General features: G+C 44.1%; 1 protein-coding gene across 2 annotated transcripts in view; it reads right to left on the bottom strand.

Annotated features, from left to right (window-relative positions):
• syn2b (synapsin IIb) overlaps positions 1-19646 on the bottom strand; it is an 86633-nt gene that overhangs the window by 1248 nt on the left and 65739 nt on the right. The window contains exons 6-12 of one of the 2 annotated variants that reach the window (XM_056734995.1): positions 18784-18846; positions 10412-10554; positions 9902-9976; positions 7608-7710; positions 4267-4419; positions 3083-3149; positions 109-730 (exon numbers count right to left, since the gene is read on the bottom strand). In XM_056734995.1, the coding sequence (XP_056590973.1) occupies positions 109-730; positions 3083-3149; positions 4267-4419; positions 7608-7710; positions 9902-9976; positions 10412-10554; positions 18784-18846 (1226 nt within the window). Of the gene's footprint in view, positions 1-108; positions 3150-4266; positions 4420-7607; positions 7711-9901; positions 9977-10411; positions 10555-18783; positions 18847-19646 lie in introns of those variants that run through there. The other variant, XM_056734996.1, reaches the window with a different exon arrangement.

Genomic DNA, 19646 nt, shown 5'->3' with positions numbered 1-19646 from the left:
CAAAAGTATGATTGGGCATTTATGGTGTAATGAACTGCGGAATTGTTTCCTGCTTCAAAGGACATGTTTTACAGTAGATCTTAATGTCCTCAAGCCAAAGAATCTTACTTTAGGATAGGATGAGTTGACTTCTGCTGAGGTGCAGGCTGGTCCTCCACAGGAGGCTGGGATGGGGTGGGTTTCACCGGGGACGGTTGGGCTTGGGCTGGGCAGGCAACAGGGGAAGGAGCTGCTCTAGTAGGGAGTGAGGATCCTTCAGATGGGTCTTCAGATTTGGGTTGCTCTTTGAGCACAGGTTTCGGCTGGAGCTGAGGTTTGGCTGGTGATTGAGGCTTCAAAGGAACCTTGGCTGGGGACTGGTCTTGTGCAGGGACTGGAACTGCCTGGGTTTGACCAGGATTTCTATCTGTGTCATCAAATTGGGATTTTGGACGGGCCTTGGTAGGAGGTGGGGTTTGGGGCTTTTGTTGGATATGAGGCTTGGAGTTTCTTCGTACCGGAGGCACTGGTTTTGGGGGAAGTGGTTTGGGAGGTTGGGGTTTTTGGGGCAGTTCCGTTGGCTTGCCTGGAGTGGTTTCAGGTTCCGCTTGAGCTTGGGATTTGGGCTGCTGCGTGGTTGGTGGAAGAGTTGGGGTAGGGCCTGCTTTAGGAACTGGTTCCTGGGCAGGGACTGGCTCGGATGGAGGTTCTTGACCTTTAGGTTGTGGTTCTTGGGGTTTCACTGCCCCCCCTAGGTTTAGTACAGAAGAGATTCATCATAAACATTTTGAAAAGGTGAAAGCTAACAAGGGTTTTAAATCCAGCACCGGAAACTGATCGATTGTAAAAAATGAGGATGCCCCCAAGACTGGCCAAAGTAACCGTAAAAAATCAAAGATAAATCCACAAGACTGTGATCTCTACAAAGCAAAAGAAATGTGTTCAATCCAAACAAGCCAAATAAAACAAGGGGAACATTTAGTATGGGGTAGGATCACAGGTGTAAAGATTCATAGTTGTAGGGTCACAACAGAATCGTGCAAACAAAAGAATTAAGACTTGTCTTGTGTTTGTTCCTGTTATACTGTACATTTTTGTTAGTTTTATGCAAATAGTAAATTATTAAATAGCAAAGAAAAATACACAAAACTTGTGTTCTTACCAAAACCACAAAGAACTCTGGGGAACATGCAAGAAAAAGTGTGACATTATGCTCTTTCTTTTGTTTATGTAAGATAATGACCTTCTTAAATAATTGTGAGTGGGACGTCTTTCGTTTAACTTCTTGATTTTACTATACTGAAATATATCTATATATGAATAAATACACTGGGTATTGACTCTTAAGAAAGTTTAGACACTTGTATACCTTTTGTAAATGGTAGTTCATTCCATTTGTAATGAGAATAATGAAATACCATTCAGTGACACAAAACTTATCCAAAAGGTCTGAAAATGGGAGCTTTATTACTTTGGACATGAGGGGGAAAGACTATAGATCATGGATCTATATCAGATAATAATCACATGTGTCATTAATAACCAAAGTACTGGATTTAAAGAGGCAGTGACATCAGCAAAACCACTTATAGGAGATTTCAATAAAGTTTGGTCATATCAAAGGCAATTTTGTGAGACATACAGATTGTTAATCAAATTAATGATTATTAAGTCACAGAACCACCAGAAATTTCCTGGTCACTATACTGCTTAAGATCTGACATTATTTTTGATCTTTGATAATTACATTCATTGATAGATCTCCTCATATTTTTCAGGCACATACTGTATATATTTTCCATCCTTTGGTAAAGCATGCAGTTTTAATCTTAAGGTTACAGTTCCCATGCAATATAAACACATATTTCACACTGTGAACATTGATACCTCTTATTACAGATACCATCTTGCAGGTTATCAATGAAATATTTAAAACATCAACATGTTGTACAGTACAGACGCTACACTGATAATACTTCTGTCCTATGTATATTCAGTCTGAGAACTAAAGTCTTTATAACTGGAAAAGCTAGTTGAAACTAATTTAAAGGAATTGCTCCCCGAAAAGGAAAGTATAAAAATATATACCTATTTCTTTAGGATGGGTTGTCAAACAAATATTGCTTCATGTAATGTCAATTTTGTATCTCCATATTAGCATATTTTGTTTATTGAAATCTTTATCTTTATTTATCTTTACATGAAAAAACAGTGTTTTCACTGTTTGGCTAAGACATGGCACTTCTCAAGCTAATATAAGCTGACAGTCGAGGAGTCATGGGAGGATGGAGTCACAGGTGAAAACAAGCTTGCTATTCTGAAATCTCAGATTTGTTTTAGCCATTCGGTTTGATGGCAATCGCTAAAATGTCTTTGGTGAGACCCATTAGCCAGATATCCACTGGATATGTGTTAACAGTTCATCAGGAATAAAGTAAATCGTCGTCAAACAATTGTTTTAAAATAATCTAATTCCAACACCTCAACATTCAATCTGCCCTCAGGAATCATGCTGGAAATACTCATAACACACTTCTTATTTATAAAAAATACACATTGTGTTTTTAAAATGTAAACACATGGACTTTCTCATCATCACTCATGCAGAACCACAAACTCCACGTTTAAATTAGAACAAAACAACATGACACATTACGCACAATGTTCACACATCCGCAAAAAACAGAGAACATCAATCTGATAAACGATTACGAACTACCCAAACCAGAATAGAAGTTGTCAAAAACACTTTTCATAGTACACATTGACCACACGGGACACTACTGCACAGAAGTTTGCTTATAGGCATAATAAGAATTGTTCTAATAGCCAAGTCCTGAAGACCACACGACTGACAAAATCAAACAATGAGAGAAACATGATCGGTACAGACAAGCACCACAACACACTCAAGGCAGATTCTGAAGCTCCAGACTACTACATCTTTAACTATCTTAACCTCAACCAGCACCAGTTCACTGAGCTTTCTCTTTACTGACGCTTGAACCGTTTATCTGGATTTGTGGTGGTTGAAATCATTTTGCCTGGACTTGTTTGGGTCCAACTGCAACTCCGTTACAGTCAAGAATGTACTGTAAACAACCTTGAGGCGGGTGCCGCTGGCCGGGGGTCTTGTTGGAGTCAGCTGGGCCTTCCTTTAAGGCAGTGCTCTGTAGATACATGTAAACATATTTACACACATTTATTCAATCATTCAAATGTCAATTCTCAGTGTGTGTCTTATGCTCTATACGCCGTATAGGGGGGAAAGTGAGGACAATTCCAAGGGCCCATGACTGACAGGGGACCAAAAAAAGGTCAAAACTAATATAAATTATTAAACCATCATCATTCAGTATATATGTTTATATAATAATAAAATGAATGATCTCTTTGTTTTTGGAGGAAAAAGTTAAAAAAAATCCCCATTGACCAAAAAGTAAACACCTATTTAGTCCGACCACCTGCATAAAATGGTTTGGTCCTGCCTTAGCGTAAATCGGTTGAAATCTCTGTCTATACAACTTAAAGCGAGCTGCTCGAACACGTTGGATTCGCTGTGTTAGGATGCCAATCTAGGTTCGCAAAACCAAGATCAATAGCAAAGCAACGTTCGCCATTGCTCATGCCATTGTGCGGGTATGTTTGCCACTTTCAGGCTAGGTTTGCTGGGAAAAATTTGATGTATTTGGTGAAGTAACACCCGGCTCTGTATTGGCTCTCTAGCCTGTAGAAATGCAACCGGTTCTTAAAGGGCTCGCCAGTCGAACCAACTTAGAACTGGCAAAAGCACTGGCTTTTTTATTTTACAATAAAAATACATTGAGACTGTAAAAGATAGCTTTCACCACATTTGTTATGGTTGCTTTTAATATTGCATCAAATAGTGAACTGTATACTAGACTTGCATGCATGTACAAATCACCAGCAGTACATATTGTGCTAGTATAAATATTGAAATACAAGAAGCAAGACAGTTGCAAGCCTTTAATTAGAGTTATGTAAAGCTTTTGATGGTTCACGGGGCTCAATTAGACTTTTTGTCATGGGCCCAGAATTCCTGGCAGTGCCCCTGCATCCACCATCAGTCTACATCATAGTAACTTTGTGCATGCTTTGTGCAAGTATTCATATAGTGCATGTCCTTTTAAATTCTATTATATTCTATAATGTTATGTTTTTTATTTGTTTTTTTTCTGTCACTGATATTGAAGTTTTTGGATAAGTGTTGCCTAGTCAGAACATGATAACATGTCCTTAAATGTCATCTGAGTTTGATGATCATACCTGAGCAGGTTGAAGAGTGGTTGGAGGTCTTTGGGGGGAACGGGCTGTTGACCGGGTTCCTTCTTGATTCATCCTGGCCAGGACTATAGCAGCTATCAGCTGTTTGTCCTCGACCTGATGTTCCCCAATGAGTGGCATTGAGGAACCCACAACCTTCAACAAAAAGTCAAATGACACTTTTGAAGAAGTCATAATTTGCTTTTCAAACTCAAAATTCACAAACTATATTTACAAACAAAGAAAGTAAATCTGGTCAAACGGTTTATATTATAAGAACTATTCAAATGATATTTTGATTACTAGACCATCTTACATCTTGGATTGTGTGTTTTTTGGGTTTGTTTGCTTGCCGAGTTAGGGAGTTCCAGGATTGTCTTCTCAGTGTTTGACATACTGTTTATTTCATATTGTCGCCGACATTTAAAAAAAATCTCTCCAAATTTGTTGTTTTTCGGAAATGAGACAATCTTATACTTTTAAAAATTTTCAATCCAGTGTTTTCAAAAATCACTTTTTAATACTTTTTATTGATCAGATATTTGCAAATCCTAGTGACAAACATAAAGGGTGACTTATAATAATGATTTATCACATATGGAGATACTTGTAATGGTCATGTCTGTCCCCTTGTGTTCCCCTGCCAGCTTTCCCTCTGTTTTCACCCCATGGACTCACATTCACCAGACCTTTAACACTCCCCATAATCGTGGATGTTACCAGTTGTTTGTGGAAATACTTACCTGTGAATGTTACCAGTTGTTGTTTTTGTATTTACTCACCTGTTTGTATTTACTCACCATGTCTCCGTGTGTTGCATGGTAAGATAGGACACAGACACAAGACAGCTGAAACTCAGAACCCTGGAGGGAAATTTATTAACAAACGTGTTCCAAGTCAAGGTGCAGATTCCCGGGGTGCCGAAGTGTTGTGCTTCCTTGTCTGTGCTTGTGTGATACTTGGGAAATAAGTCCTTTAGCCGCTTGACTCTGTTGAATCAGAGAGAACATAACATCAGTCAGGGATAACAAGCTTGTTGAGCCGCGCCGGTTTCAAAGACTGCGCTGACTCTGGATCAGTACCCCCACCACACCCCCCCAGCATCGTCCTGGTATTCCGATCGCTCCTGTGGGGACATAGGGGAGAAAACGGGTGGGAGGGAAGTGTTGCCTGACAGACCTGCCCTGCCAGACCACATCCGGGATTACCCGTTGGCAGCTCCGGCGTGATCTTGAAAGTGAAATCCTGGAGTGCCAGAAACCATCTCGTCACCCGCGCCTTGGTGTCCTTGGTCTTGGTCATCCATTGCAGCGGCACATGAACGGTGATGAGGGTGAAACTACGGTCAAGCAGGTAATGGCGCAACTCCGGGATTGCCCATTTCACCACCAGATCCTCCTTCTCAACAGCGGCGTACCGGGTTTACGCTGGCATTTGCTTCCGGTTGATGTAGGTTACAGGATGCTCTTCTCCTTCTTGGATTTGGGAGAGGATGGCTCCCAACCCATCACCGCAAGCATCCGTCTGCAGGACGAAGGGGCAGCTGAAGTCTGAGGCGTGTAGGACCGGGGACGTAACCCGGGCTTGTTTCAGGGCCTGGAACAACGCTTCCACTTCAGCCGTCCAACACACCTTTTCCGGCTGCCCCTCCCTGGTAAGGTCTGTTAGGGGAAGCTATTGAGGAGAAATGTGGAATGAAATATTGATAGTAGCCCGCAAGCCCCAGGAATGCTCGTACTTGCGACTTGGCGGTCGGTCAGGCTGGACAGCTTCCATTTTCTTTGGCTGCGGCTTGAATAAACCCCGGCCAATCTGGTAGCCTACGTACTTGGCCTCGGAAAGTCCTAAGTGGCACTTCCTGGGGTTGGCTGTAAGTCCAGCCCTGTGTAACTCGTCCAGCACCCTCCGTAGTCGCACCAGATGGTCCTCCCAACTCTCTGTGTGTATGACGAGATGGTCTAGATAGGCTGCAGCGTAACTTTGATGGGTCCGCAACAGGATATCCATCATCCGTTGGTATGTCACAGGGGCCCATGTAGCCCAAACGGGAGCCGCTTGACTCTAATTCACTGTGTGCTGACAGAGACGACAGTTTCCATAGCAACAAAGCCACGTCATATTTACCTTCTCGTGACAAAGTGGCACAGAGGGAAAACAACGCTTTTAAGCATGGCAGTCTATCATGTGACATATCTGCAAATACACATTTAGCACAACAGTATGGTGTCAGGATATCTTGTAAACAATAAGCACTTGTATAATTTAACCGTTCTGTCACTGTGGCACACCAGTGGGGAGGGACAACAACTGCCACATCTTCCATGCTGTAATTTAAACTCAATTTAAAATCTTTTTTTATCACATTCAGTGGCCACGGCTCCTGTCGCAATCCTTGAAAATCATCTGTCAAAAACATCACTTTTGCTGAAAACTGTGGGATGGTCTGCTTATTAGAAGTGTGAGTCTAATGTGAGGTCAAGAAATATATTTTGATGTATCTCATGTTTACTCTTTTCTGTGAGGTAACCCAGCGGAAAGAAGTCATTCAACTTGTGTGATCTATTCATTCATTCAAACCTGTTTGTCGAAGACGACACTGTGAACATTAGAAATCATGTACATTAAAATACTCTTCACATTTATACTTTTCATCATTATTTCTAAAGTCATTTTTATTATGTCATCGTATTAGTTTTTTTGTGAAGCATCACTAAACTGCTCCCTTTGAGTTTTCAGCCGTATCAGCCATTTAACAATCATTCGTATTTTCACCTGAAATGTTCGACCATACAGGTTTCTTTAAGAATACATGTAATGAGATAATGATATTTTTTATCCCCTCAGCCAACATTAACCCTCAGAAAACTGATTCCATGACAAAGCGGTTGTGTAACTGATAATGTTTAGGCAGCAAAAGACAGAAACACCTAGAAAACCAGAGGAGTGACATTCAGCAATGAATCAGTGTTAATGTGAATCATGTCTGCTGCAGAAAACTTTAATGTGACTTTGTATGTGTAGTCCTACAGTGAGATAAATGTTTTAGAGAAATTTAACTCCACTTGTACATTTACTTAAATTAATTAAATAATTATGTATATACTGTATAATGAAGTAAGTTATGGCAATTTCAAATGCTTTATATGATGAAAGTCTTGAAAGAACTATGCTCATGTCTATCATCAAACAGGTTGACCTCAGTTTGGGTTGAGATAAAAAAGGAAAAAAAGGAAATTTCAGCAGCTTTTTGCAGTTGCTAAATGAATAGCTGAACAGAAAGTCATTTTTGTTAGCACCTCAAGAAGACATCTGTTAAAAAACAAGACAATATCATCTGCTCTCACCTCAGTGATGTAATCCTTTTCATCCTTTCCATGTATGGCTTTAATGGCACAGATGTCCAGACCTCCAAAGACCTCTGCACATGTGTCCACCCACAGCTTATATCTGTGGACACAAGAACACATGCCACGTTCTTTCACATCAGATACTGTCATACTGTATTCACACAATCAGATTTAACTCGTTCTGTCGCTGTCCTTCCCAAATCTTGGGTCTCCAGATTCCCTCTTTTTCAATTAAATACTGTTTTGTCAAAGTTGACAAGCACGTTTTGATACTTTTTAATGGTTAGATATTGGCAAACCCAGTGACTGTCACAGTTATAGTCTGTTTTGGTTTTGTCTTGTGTTCTTTTGCCTGTGTTCATCATGAGTTCATTTGTCTTCATCTCTTTCAGTTTCCCCTGGTTACATTCCTCTCTGTTTTTAAGGCCGATCTGTTCCTTACTTCATCTTCTGCTGTTATTGAATGTTACGTTTGGTTGTGAAGACTCCTGTGTTTACCTGTTCATTCATTAAAGAACTCTATTGGATTACTGTTCTTCATCGTGCGATTGCTTATGTACTTATGTACCCATATCATGTATTTACATGTATATTTACATCATTTCCGTGTGTAGGGATAGCCAGAGCGAGGCTTCGTGAAACAAGGAATCAGTTTAATCAAATGTGCCGTATCGTGTCGATGCTTCGAAACATTCTGACACATTCTGTTGCTCTAAGACACTTATATGACAATGGCTTAGACAATCGCTGACGCATTACAATCTGTATGTTCATGAGAAAGCTTGATTGAGTGTGTGGGGGAGTGTTTAATGTTTCCGACTTGTGTGCTGATGTTGAAAGTACGAATCTTGGTTACAACGTTGTCACATCATTCAAACTAGTGTTTCTTTATTTTTAATATTTTTATTTTGAGTTTTTAATAACAGCAGATGTTCTGGCTACACATATGCCCATCCAATAAATGAAGGTGGTAGGAGTGCATGTGTTTCAACATTGATAAGTTTTATGATTAACCATCGCACCTCCAAGGCTGTTTTCAAAATGGTCCCATAGGCTACAATTCACCTTTGACTTTTTCCTGTACTCATCTTTTATGTTGGATAATTTCGCATTCGACATCACATATAAATAACACAACATTTGACTCTGTTTGTTAGGTAAAATTTGGTTAGATTTCACAATAAGTGATTCTTATCCCGGAGGATAAGTCTATAGATCACTACAAACATGGTTATGTTTTATTTCTTGATTTAAAGAACATCAGTTATAGGCAGACACTGGTTTATGAGTTTACTTTCAGATCAACACACCCTAGTGGCGATATGTTGTCGAGTTTTGAAACATTTCGAAACAGTAATGATGTAACAAAGCCTCTTTGCTAAAAATCACGTGACTTAGCCAGTTTGAAACGCGCTTCGAAGCACTGATTCGATACAAAAGATTCGATATGGGTTTCGACGCTTCATGAAGCCTGTTTCAAAAGTGCCCGTCACTAAGGGGAGTATATGTGATCTGTGTTCAACTGGACATCTCTGTTTGATTTCTTCTGGTCTGTAGAAGTTTAAACTCTGACTGAGTGATTAAAGACTTAAAACCTTGACAATTAATGAGATGTAATGAAGGTTTTTAGAGTACAAACATCCTGGTATTTGGCTCCTGTAGATGTTTGATAAAACAAAAGTCCCCGTGCCTGGGAACTAAACTCAAGACCTTTGAGTTGGTAGAACGAAAAAAATACAATTATATATATTTAATGATTAACAATAACAAACTCTAATAGTGTATAACACAAAATTACTTAGGAAAGTGTACACTGTAAAAATGTTGGCAAACACCTTAAATATTCTGGCCTATATCTTATTATTATAAATTCTTTTTCATTTTCCTATACAAGCCCATGATAAGTTTTGACAAACATTGTTTGTTGAAATATTTTCTGTGAGTACAAGAGGATTTTGTATTTTTTTAATCGCCAGTAGGTTTTATCAAAGATATTCTAAGTTGTGATTGTGATGTGTTATTGCTAGTAAAGTCAGGAGGTGTTTGAAATGGAAACATTCTACAGAGCATTTAATGGACTAAACTTAGATACGCCCCTGTGAACAAGACAGGACTTCAAGTAGGCCTATTTTAATTCCATCTATAATTTGTTAATCTTACGTTTAGTGGGAATAGAAAGGGTGCACATTTTAAAAGGCTAATAAAGTAATTTAGCAATGTTTTTTGCCGTGACTTGCAAACTAAAAGCCATAAATATTATTATACTTTAAACGCTTCTTTATAAAACTCACTTGTCAGTCATAGCCACTTGCTCCAGCATAGCAGAGCCTGTGTTTGACTTCCAGTTGCCAGAGATGGATGTTCTCCTGTGGATTAAAATAATTTCTTATGTCACACACAATATATCGCAATCAATCTGTGGAATGATTTGGCTAAACCTCATTACAATGCATCTGTAGTTTGATATTATACAACACAAAGGAATACTTGAATCACCAAGGCACAGGCGATAAGACAGAATTTGTATCTATATTTATTACAATTAAATGTATCATATCAATGCTAAAATTGGCTTTATTAAGAAAAGTTACTACAGTTTTGTTGGTTCAAACAAGTAACATGTTCGTCTTTAAATTGTGTGTTAATTCAACTTAAAAAAAATATCAACAAGGCAAGTTAACTAATAATTTAAAGTTAAATAACTAAAGTTAAAGTTAAATTACAGTGTAAACATGTGAATGGGTTTTAGCTGTTTTTCTCCTATTCAACCAGCATGCTTCTGTAGGTTTGAGTGTACTTACATGTAAGCTTTGTAATCAGATCCAATCTTCTGGACCCTGATGTCATATTTAGCATCAATGAATGGCTCTGTGGTTGTGTACGTCTGAGTAATAGCCACAACACTTGCAATGTCTTGGAAGTCGCTATGATTGTCAACCTTCACCTATCAGGGGAACAAGCATAGTTTCCAAATAAACATCTTAAAGTTATGGTCCTACAGTCACTGCCATTGGTCGGAAAACAGGAAGACTTGCCCCAACTTCAAAATCAGGGTACGAACCAAGCCGACAAACTACCAAAGATGAAAAGTGGGCTGTAAGGGTCGGCTCAGGTTGACTGTGTCTGGGTACAAAGTTTCCCCATAACTTCAAGCCAACTGTCGAAACCCGACAGCCATGTTCGTTCTGCCCCTAAGAGTGAGGAAATGATTCTCCAAACCAGCAGGTGTTAGTAGTCGGTATCTTATACTAAACTGGGAAACCAGAAGAAGGTAGTGATAGCTAATCCTCAGGGCCATCTAGGCCCTCTGTGATTACTTAAACTATTTTAAAAAATTATATTTAAAAACATACAAATATTATTATTCAATTCACGAGTTCGCCTATGCAGATAATAGAGTAGTTTTAAGGGTATGCGTATTTGGCGTGCTGTCGGGGAGAGGGCTCTGAGCTCGTTCATTCTTCCGAGCCCAGAGCAATCCCCCCTGTCCGGGGGGTGTTCCGAATCCGGCATTAGCCTGAACCCATAACACTCCCCCCAAGAGATGCAACAGGTGCATGACAGCAGCCTCAATATGTACATCCCCCCAAAATTTTGAGGTTTCTTGATGAAGGATGCCAGCTGATCAGAGAGATGAATGAAGCATGGGGCCCTTGTGGGGGTGGTCGCTGAGGCGATACCAGCTTCTAGATGAGTTCAGACTGCTGAGGAAGAGTTTAGATAGAGGCACGGGCCCATGTGGGGTGGTCGCTGATGCGATGTCGGCCTCTAAGTGAGAGATGTCTGCTGATGCAGAATATAGATTGAGGCGCAGGCCCTTGAGGGGCGGTCTCTGCTGCGATGCAGGCCTCTAGGGAGTGATGTCTGCTGCTACAGAACATAGATGGAGGCACGGGATTTTGTGGGGAGGTCGCTGCTGCCATGCTGGCCTCTACGAGAGTGATGTCCAGTGCTGTAGAACATAGATGGAGGTACGGGTCCTTGTGGGGCGGTTGCTGCTGCGATCCTGGTCTCTAACTGAATGATGTCTGCTGCTGCAGAACGTATATGGAGGCACTGGCCCTTGTGGGCGCTGCTGCCATGCTGGCCTCTGAGGTAGTAATGTCTGCTGCTGAGAACGTAGATGGAGGCACGGGCCCTTGAGGGGTGGTCGGCTGTGCGATGCTGGCCTCTAAGGGAGTGATGTCTGCTGCTGTAGGACGTAGATGGAGGCAGGGGCCATTGTTGGGCTGTCGCTGCTGCTATGCTGACCTCTAATTGAATGATGTCTGCTGCTGCAGAACGTAGGTGGAGACACGGGCCCTTGAGGGGCGGTGCTGCTGCGATTCTAGCCTCTAAGTGAAAGATGTCTGCTGCTGCAGAACATAGATGGAGAAACGTGCCCTTGAGGGGTGGACGGCTGTGCGATGCTGGCCTCTAAGGGAGTGATGTCTGCTGCCATTGTGGGGCTGTCGCTGCTGCTATGCTGACCTCTCATTGAATGATGTCTGCTGCTGCAGAACTTAGGTGGAGACACGGCCCTTGATGGGCAGTCGCTGCTGCGTTGCTGGCCTCTAAGGGAGTGATGTCTGCTCCTGCAGAACATAGCTGGAGGCGCGGGCCCTTGTGGGGCGGTCGCTGCTGCGATGCTGGCCTTTAAGGGAGTGATGTATGCTCCTGCAGAACATAGATGGAGGCGCGGGCCCTTGTGGGGCGGTTGCTGCTGCGACGATGGGCCTCTAAGTAAATGATGTCTGCTGCTGCAGAATGTAGGTGGAGGCGCGGGCCCTTGTGTTACACTCTCAGGTCCTGTCAGTTGGTAATACCTAGAACTTCAAAATCGAGTGCAGGTGGTAGATCCTTTTCTTATCTAGCGCCTAAACTTTGGAATATTCTTCCCTGCACGGTCTGGGAGGCAGACACACTCCGTCAGTTTAAATCTAGACTAAAGACTCATCTTTTTAATCTTGCATACACTACACCTCCATAATATTAATCTCAGAGGATTTAGGCTGCATTATTTAGATCAACCGGAACCAGGAACACATCCAACAACAAATGATGTACTTGTTGCATCAAAGAGTGCAGAACAGTACTCTACTCTCAGCTAGTCTTGTCTCTTTGTTCCAAGGTTACCGCAGGATGCAGTTCATGCCCAGACCTGATGGCAGAGCTGAGAATGGGAAACGGTGACCTGAAAAGAGCTAAGAGGATAGAGCTGGATAAAGGACGCGACAACTTTGTTTTTCCTACAAGATTTAAAATGCTATTAGATTGTTAATGATAATATTAAATCCTTATTTTTTTATATTTTATTAAGCCTTGTTGTTCAAGCACTGTTGAGCTTGAGCTGAGGCAGCAGCTTTTGCCAGAGGGGAACTGGAATCCCCTGGTTGGGCCTGGGTTCCCCTGAGGTTTTTTTTCTCGATGGGTGTTTTGGGTTCCTCACCACCGTTTGCATATTGTTTTGCACTATCTGGCTGGCCGGGGGGCTGCTTTCGAATTCATACTTGTATTCAATGTGTCTCATGTACAGCTGCTTTGTAACAATGAAAATTGTAAAAAGCGCTATATAAATAAAGTTGAGTTGAGTTGAAGGGTCCTGAGTGAGACGGCTTGGATTATAGAATTGAATGAAGAGTCTAGGGGTGATTTACGGGAATATCAGTTCCGAATAAGGAGGTACTGGTGTTGGTAGGGGGTCCGCTTCTGGTGTCAGCTGCCTGAATTTCTGGAAGGCAAAACGGGAAAGAGCGTCGACTATTTGGTTTGCAGAACCAGGAACATGTTTAGCAGTAACAATGAACTGATCGCTAGCCGATATCCAGGTCAGGCGTCTAAGGAAAGGCATCAGTGCGGAAGAATGTGAACGGCCTTTATTGATGCAGTGTACTGTCGCTTCGTTCTCGGAATGAATGGTAATGCTTAAAGCAGACCACTCCTTCCCCCACAAAAAAGCAGCGACTACGAGAGGGTACAGCTCAGATAAGGCTGAGGACGATAGTGACTGTGGTAATTCTAGGAGCTGGGGGGGCCACGTGGAGGCGAACCAGCGCCCTTGGTAATATTCTCCGAAACCAACGGAGGGGGCGGCGTCGGTGAACAATTGAATGTTGACGGGGAGAGCGCGCATGTCCTTCTAAAAGAAGGACAAACCGTTCTATTAATTGAGGAATTGTATACATAAACCGAGCTCGTAATGGCATGCGCTGGTTAGGGTTATTAAGTCCTCTAGGGCGTGAGCTGAAGAGCGAGGGAGAGGAGGTGCGAAACGAACAGGCGGCCTTGGGGGATGATACGCATTGCGAAATGGAGGTGGCCGAGAACGGATAATAATTCGCATTTGGAACAATGGGGATTGTTTAGGAGAGTGGAAGCGATAAGAATTGATCTATTGATTTTTTCTTTGGGCAATGATGCCTGAAAGTTCAGCTAGTCCAGACTGATGCCCAAGAATTCGATTGACGTGCTCGGACCCGAGGTTTTATCTTGGGCGAGTGGAATGCCGGGCTTGGCGAAGACTTTTTAGACTGTCGAGAGATGCGTGGCTGGGATTGAGTCTGGGCGCGAGATAACTAGAAAATCATCTAGAATGTGAATGAGGTAAGGAAGGGAGTAATTGATAGAGAGAATCCAACAGATTGCCTCTGACAACCTCTGACAACATGTCGAACATTTTTGGGCTTCTTCTGCAACCGAAAGTGAGGCGAACGGAAAACTAGAATTAATTGCGCCAGCGAATGCCGAACAGATGCCAAAAGTCTGGGTGAATGGGCATGACTTTAAATGCAGAGCTGATATCGACTTTAGCGAGCCAGGTGCCGCGTCCGGCGACTTTGATGAGTTTAATGGCTTGGTCGATGTCGTGGTATAGAAGGGAAAACTCTTCGAGCGGAATGAGGCTGTTAATGGTCGGGAACAGAGAATTATGGGGGGACGACAGATCGAATATGAGTCATTTTTGGCAGAGAATTTTCTGGTAGCTACGCCGATGGGGCTGATGCGGAAGGTTTTAAAGGGGGGAGCAGCGAAGGGGCTGATCATGAAGTTTGAGTCGATTTCTTTTTTAATTAGAAGATCGACCGTTTCGTGTTCGGCAAGCGTGGACTGAAGGTTGGGGCAGACTAGGCTGGCGGAATGTAAACTCTCGATACCGGGGTTGAAGCCGTTTGAGAGACCGGACAGAACGTAATCAGTAAAGTGCGTGTCGGAGTGAAGAGACAATTCAACAGATAAACTTAAACCATTCACGGGAGTTGATAAATACTGTTTACGACATTTATTTGATGCTTTAGAGACTTGACAAACAATGTGGGCGTGCGCGCCACCGCAGAAGCTGCAAACGTGCAGGAAGTGGCACCGCTGGTGTGAGCAAGTGCCGATGTTGAACTTCCTGCATGGTTTGTGGCTAGATGCCTGCCGGCGATCAGAATCGGGCAGAGTTGGGTTGGCGGGATATGATGGGAAGCGTGGGACGTAGCCTGTGGATTTGATGTGAGGTGAGTCCGGGCGGGGGGGGGGTTGAGGATGAGTGAACCAAGGGGCAAGAAGTGGTGCTGTGGGCGACGGATCTGCAGACCGCGCATGAAATATTCTTGCAACCGAGGAAAATTCGGTTGTGAAGCTCCGTGTCCAGTGCCCCCAGTAAGGACACTGGTTCCACTGAGCTACGCGGATGGCACATTTGGCAGAAAATAGATGCCTCCTATGAGGGAATGCCGTGCTGATTACCTCGAGGTATCGTGAAAAGGCTACGGTGAATTCAGGAAATGTTTAGGTGCCTGAACTGCTGTGCGTTGTGTTTCTTAGAGTGAGTGAGAGCTCGCCGTAGGTGAGAGTGGGGATAAAAGAGAGAAGAGGTCTACGTCCGCACCTGCCAGTATCTACGACCTGATGCTTGCTTTCACGGAGGCGGCTCCAGGGCCGGGGCATTGGGCGGGACCGACATCGCTGCTGCCGATGACAGTGAGAAGGAGGGACGAGCGTGTGGGAGAGACATTAGAGCGGGAATAGCAGCTGCTGGGGCTGTTTGCGGGGGCCAGTCTCAAGCTACTGTCGTTGCCTGGGCCAGAGACCGGAGGGAAGGCGGGGAAGTCGTGAGCCTGAGCCTGCGTTGCCAGTGAAGGCAGCGGGCCATTGACTTGAAATGGGATTGGAGATCGCGAGGATGTGTTGGTGAGCTGGGGCCGCTTGGAGCTTGGAGCAGCTGCGGGTTTGTCTGATGTATCCCGGCGTGCACTGATGTGCTGGCCGTCGCTTGGGGACGCCGAAGGACCCGGATCGTCGACGGAGCTTTCAATTGGGGTTGTTTCGTTCTCTGACATCGCAATTTGGATATACCAATTCTTGAGACTGAAGAGAGAGTAAAGGTAAGACACTTGACTATTTATAGAGACTCTCTCTCTCTTTTGAACTGATAGGTCGATTGCTGTGATTGCTGATAGCCGACCAGCAGAGTTTATTATCTGCTCCTGCTCCTCCCGAACTTAGTTAATAAAACATCATTCAAAACAAAAGGAAGAAGACTTTGTTATCAAGTAATTTGATCATCGAATTATAAGTTATCTATGATATATTTGGCCGCCGTGCCTCAATTCATTCTGATTGCCGATGTGCACAGCTGTTTATGTTGCTTAGCTTAGGCTGTTTCTCAATATGCCTTCTTCAGTGGTCTTGTGTCCTTGTGTTCTCGCTCTACATCATCAATAATCGTCAAAGTCCAGTTCCAAAACTCAAGCACACAAGAACAGAGTACGCATGAAAGTACACAGATGTGTTCTCGGTATCAAAGATGCATCGTATGCAGCCTTACACACCTACGGAAACAGCTTGAAGTCCCAGAAGTCACGCGGAGAGTGGCGGCTTCATCCCTGCGCAGTCCGGCTCTTATGGGAGCGGTTCGGGCAGGCACAGGTGGACCTGTTTGCCTCCCGGGACTCCACCCATTGCCCGCTTTGTTTTCCCTGACCGAGGGTCCCCTCGGCACGGATGCCTTATCACACAGCTGACCGCGGGACAAGCGGAAGTACGCCTTCCCCCCAGTGAGCCTCCTTGCACAGGTCCTGTGCAAGTTCAGGGAAGAGGGGCATCAGGTACTGTTGGTTGCGCCCTCGTGGCCCACCCGGACCTGGCTCTCAGACCTCATGGCTCTGACGACTGCCCCCCTTGGCCAATTCCCCTGACGAAGGACCTTCCCCTGGACTCTGGAGGGGACGAGGAGACCTTGAGCGGCTTGCCCCAGGCGGTCCGAGATTTGGACCCATGGAATTGCCAGATCGGGTCCTTGCTGGCCTTTTTACAACATAGACTAGAGAGTAACCTCTCCCCATCCAAGTTGAAAGTGTATGTCGCCGCGATTGCCGCACATCACGACCTTGTAGAGGGTAAGTCTCTGGGTCGGCATGACCTGCTCACCAGGTTCCTCAGGGGCGCAAGAAGGGTGAACCCACCTCGACCGCACTCTGTACCCTCTTGGGACCTCAATGTGGTACGGCCCCTTTCGAGCCCCTCAGAGACGCATCTCTTCCTCTTGTATCGATGAAGACCGCGCTCTTGATGGTGCTTGCCTCAATCAAGAGGGTGGGGGACCTCCAGGTATTTTCCGTGTCCCAGGGTTGCCTAGAATTTGGGCCTGGCGACTCTCACGTGATCCTGAGACCCAGGCCCGGCTACGTGCCCAATGTTCCTACCACTCCCTTCAGGGACCAGGTGGTGAACCTGCAAGCTCTCCCCTCTGGGGAAGAAAACCCAACCTCTGATGTGCTGTGTCCGGTACGCGCATTGCGCCTCTACCTGGACCGCAAACAGGACCTGAGAAGGTCCGAGCAGCTATTTGTTTGTTTTGGGATACAGCACCAGGGGAGGGCTGTCTCCAAACAGAGATTGGCACACTGGATCGTGGACGCCATTTCCATGGCATACCGATCCCAAGATCGCTCGTGCCCGCATGCAGTGAGAGCCCACTCCACACGGAGCACGGCTTCCTCTTGGGCACTGGCCCAGGGTGCCTCTCTGGCAGACATTTGCCAAGCTGCGTGTAGGGCTACGCCCAGCACCTTCGTGAGGTTCTATTACCTCCGAGTGGAACCAGTGTCAGCCCATGTTTTACACCCTACCGTGTAGGACAGGCATCTGGTCTGGGCGTACGCCTGGAAAAGTGCCATCCTGCCTCCCCAGGTAAGGACAGTGCGCTATTTCTTGCCTCCCTACTTCCCCCTCTCTTAGGTGAAGTATAGGCATTCCATCCATCACTAAGTTTGGTAACGGACCGGGCGGATCGGTCTGTTGGAACCAAGTCCAGTCCTGGTAGACTCGCCCCTACTTAGGGGGACCCCTATACTAGGACTATTGCTCCATACGTAGTGACTCCCCCGTTGAGTAGTCACGTATGATGATTTCCTCACTCCTGATTCCCCTTTTGGCGAATCTGTGACCTCCCCTCCGGTGGCACACCCACCTGGGCTGGCCCCCTACGGCCGGCAATTTTTTTCGCATGTTATCTCCTTCGGGAGACCATGTCAGTATTTCCACATGTTACCTCCCGTATGGCAGAATGTGGTCTCCGTAATACACTCTCCTAGGAGAGCAGTATTTTCCCAGTGTGGTGGCTCCGGATGGTGCCTCAATTAAAAGGTGAACGCCCTGTCCATGATGACTGTCAGTACAGGCTTTGCAGTTTGTCCACTACTATTCACTGGAAGGTTACATCTCGCTGCACCGCTCACTTGGGACTCACCAGACTAGTCAGTGTCGCTCAGCTCAAGGTCGTATTACGGCTCAGCGCCGTGGTGTGTTAAGATATATCCCCAGTCTGTTTCTCAACACAACGTTGAGAGACCGACTGAAGGGGAACGTCTTGGTTACGTCTCTAACCTTTGTTCCCTGATGGAGAGAATGAGACGTTTTGTCTTCATGCCACAACTCTTTGCCGATCCGCTGCAAGGAGCACATCTCAGGACCGCAGCCATCTTCCTTTTATATCCGTACGTATGGGGCAGAGACTGGCGTGGGCGGGCCATTCGCCAATCCCCATTGCCGTTTTAGTTTTATCTTGGAGATGATAGGTTCTTAAAATCAAACCCCAGTCTGTATCTCAACACAACGTCTCGTTCCCTCCATCAGGAAACGAAGGTTACAGACGTAACCGAGATGTTATGGAATGACAATATTCACTTTGAGTATTAATGTTACATACCTTTCCCATTCCGGAGTGAGCGTGTCCGATCTTCACCACAACTGGAAATGTCGGCATTGAAATCTGGATAGCAGAATAAACAGAACATACAGTTAGTCTTCTTTTATCAGTGTACATGTATATGTATGCAATTTGCATATTCTTTTATCCCAAGGGAATTACAGTGCAAGTAGTTTATATTGTACTTGTCTTTGACCCGTATTTTCATTTTAGGTAACAATTAGGCTAATATAATAGGTTCTCCACATACAAAGTAAAAGTGTAATACCATAACAGATAGTATCTCCAGTGTATGATCAATCAACAAGTATAATCTAGAGCAGCGCTTTAAACCAAGGGTTCAGGGCTAGACAAGGGCATTTTAACCCATTGTCCCGCACGTTGCATATTTAGAAAATGTCCCGCATTTTCATCAGTCTGTTGGTATTTAGTAGTCACATTAAGAAACACGCTCTTTGACCAGAAAAGCACATGAGACTTTTGTTTGCACCATTGTTTATTTAACAGCGCTGTGTCAAAAGCAGCAACCCGGTGCATTCCAGTGTCCAACGAGCTCATACAAACGCAACAATTTTTTAAAGCCTGACTTTTACCCAATGTATGAAAAGGCAGTGATTTCAGTTACCAAGAGGCTGCGACGTCTGTCAGTAGATCGAGTCGCAATCCTCTCATGTCAACTTGCCGAATAAAAACCCACCAAAAACATTGTTAACTGTGTGACTTTGAACATGTGTTTAGCCTATAGGTTGTGGTAAGTGTATTAAAATAAAAAAAAAAATTGCATTTCATTAAATGTATTATTTAAAAATTATACATTTTAAAAGAGAAACTCTTTTTCATTATTGTTTGTTTTTCCTTCCTTT

The sequence above is a fragment of the Triplophysa dalaica genome, chromosome 21, assembly GCF_015846415.1.
Source record: "Triplophysa dalaica isolate WHDGS20190420 chromosome 21, ASM1584641v1, whole genome shotgun sequence".
NCBI lineage: Eukaryota > Metazoa > Chordata > Actinopteri > Cypriniformes > Nemacheilidae > Triplophysa > Triplophysa dalaica.
Note: the sequence above shows the minus strand (reverse complement) of the source record. Positions and strands in the feature narration are given on the sequence as shown.